The 2,484-nt window shown below is 33.3% G+C and overlaps 1 protein-coding gene across 1 annotated transcript; it reads left to right on the forward strand.

Annotated features, from left to right (window-relative positions):
• LOC110266840 lies at positions 451 to 2,187 on the forward strand. Its single transcript, XM_021111874.1, has 4 exons — positions 451 to 606; positions 930 to 1,016; positions 1,472 to 1,485; positions 1,809 to 2,187. Exons 1-4 carry the CDS (start codon positions 451 to 453, stop codon positions 2,185 to 2,187), a joined length of 636 nt encoding a protein of 211 aa, XP_020967533.1.

Consider the following 2,484-nt stretch of genomic DNA (forward strand, 5'->3'; position numbering starts at 1 on the left):
AATAGTATTTTATTCTTAAATTAAAAATAACTTAAATATAACACAATGTGCTTGTATATAAAGTGTTCATGAATGCACCGATTTTATTCACAAACTTCTGTGTACTCTTAAGATATGAGTTGGCATTTTCTCTTTTTAATTTGTTGGCTCATGGATTGCTGTTAATGACATTATACAATTTTCAATCCTTTGTGCGTTTTTTTTAATCAGTATTATATTTGAGTCAATAGACATCTTTTACTCCATTTTGGGTTCACATCAGTTGGTACAGCTTCTTCGATTTATTCTTTATTGCTAAAAGATGTTTTTGTAATGGATGGCTACCTTTGACTTGCTCCTTGACCAGGGAGTATTCTTGCAAATATTTTTAACAAATCGTGTCATTTATGCAGCAAATCTTTGAGTTTGATGAAGATAGTGACGGAATTATAAAAAAATATTTTGAAAAGTATGGGGAAGTCTTGGAAAGATATGCGGCTGAGGTTGTATGATGATTACTACGAGCCAACATTGTCAACTGAAGAAAATATTGAGAACCGTCCGCCGGAAATTGATCGAGATCACTGGAGATGGTACCTTGATTATCGCGCCAAACCTGAGACGAAGGTAAAAATAGTATTTATATTGGTATAATATAGTACAATCACCTTTGCATTGTGTCTTTTTTAAAACAGTTTCTAATCCCTATTTATCTCTGATGGACCAATAGGAGAAGTGTAGGAAGAATGCGATAAATCGATCAAAATAGTTGTATACCCACACTGGCGGTTCGAAAAGCCTGGCTCGGCGGAGGGAAGAAGAGGTAGTGTACCTTTTTATTCACTCTACGGTTTTGTACTGCTCTACATAATTCAATCCTTGGACTATCTCTGTGTCTACATTCTCCCTGATTTGTCGATTTCGATGATGGATTAAACTTTTTATTTCAGTCAGAACAAGAAGGAAGGATAGTCGAAAGAGGGGAGTTATGGATCAAGGTTCACAAAAGAAGGGATGGCTCTTATATTAATGATGAGGTAAGAGAAATTGGTGTAAGTACAACCTAATATGATTAGTCATCAAAATTATGATATATAATGCATCCATAGTTCATTGCTGCTTTTTAGTTGCCCATTCCTTGTGTGCTGAGCTGAAAATAAGTTGTGGATTTCTTTTCATTCAATGTCTACAAATAAGTTTTTGGTTCCAACGCTTATACTATGATATGAAGTTGTTACATGTGAAGGATTCAATTAATTTACAAAATATCTGTATAACCAAAAAGGTTCTTTATTTGGGCAGAAATTTTGTTAATTGCTTTATGAATAATGATGTTTTAACAGCTCTAATTATTTGTTTCAAAATATATATGTAATACATGATTAGGAGAAATTAGTCAAAATTACTAGAATACTAGTATTGAATTATTTCTTTGCCCATTTTATTTATTTATTTATGTATTTATACATTTACTTAAATGAGCGATATTCAGAGAGCGTGTAATAGGTATTAAGTTTAGTAATAGAGAGAGAACAGTAGAAGTTTGGAATCCAAGTTTAGTAATAGAGGAAGAACAGTATAAGTCTTTGAATCCAGAGAGTCCTTCATGATGAAAACTATAGCGTACTTGGGTGTCTTGTGGTTGCTCAAATTGATTTTGTAACAGAACTGGAATCCAATCCATTCAAAAGTATTCTCTACTCTCACTTCAGATGTATATCCCTATGCATGCTTATGCTTATCGTGTGCCTCAAATATAAACTCAGTTTAAGTTTTAATTAAGTTGAATGTTCTTGAATCGGATCCATATTGTTATTTTATATCTGTAGGAAAGACTTTTGGAGATTGAGCAACATGATGGAGTCATCTAGAGTGTTGTCCCAAAATGATTCCATTGCTCAGGTTTTTGGAAGAGAAAAACTGGGTAGAGTGCGTGAAGTGGGTTTTGGACCGACTCCTAGTCAACTCTTTGGTACAAATTTGCAACCGTCAGTAAACAGAGTACAAGTAGAGGAGACGCAAAGGAAGCTAAATGAACTACAGACAGAACTGGAAGCCGAGAAGTTGAAAAGGAAGACGATGAAAGATGAAGCAGCAGCAGACAAGAAAAGGATAAAGGTAATGGAGAGTGCTTTGATTTATCTTTTTCAACGGCAGGGTGAGGAGCTGCCACCAGAGATTGCTGCAGGGATGTGTTCAATGGAATGATATAGTAGAAAATAGTACTTTAGGATTGAAATTATTTTGGATTGATGCATACTTTTTTTTAAGTAGACTATGCAACTCTTAGTAAGAGATCTATTTTGTTGATTTTTTGATAAATACATTGTGGTTTGCGGATATTTTTCTGGTTTTGTCACAAGTTTAGATTCTATACGTGATTACAATCACTCCTAAAATTATTAGAAATCCAAGGAACAAAACTTGATGATATTATTTTTAAATTTTATGTGATTTCATAAATAAAAACCCAAATTTTGCGTCTCTTTTTTTTTATATTTTTTT

Source organism: Arachis ipaensis, chromosome B09, assembly GCF_000816755.2.
Source record: "Arachis ipaensis cultivar K30076 chromosome B09, Araip1.1, whole genome shotgun sequence".
In the NCBI taxonomy this organism is placed as follows: Eukaryota; Viridiplantae; Streptophyta; class Magnoliopsida; order Fabales; family Fabaceae; genus Arachis; species Arachis ipaensis.

Bases quoted from the DNA above. Each gene is read 5' to 3' on its own strand.
- LOC110266840 (XM_021111874.1), top strand. From the start codon at position 451: ATGGGGAAGTCTTGGAAAGATATGCGGCTGAGGTTGTATGATGATTAC. The intron at 607-929 runs GTAAAAATAGTA...TTTTTATTTCAG, and splicing joins GCGCCAAACCTGAGACGAAG to TCAGAACAAGAAGGAAGGAT.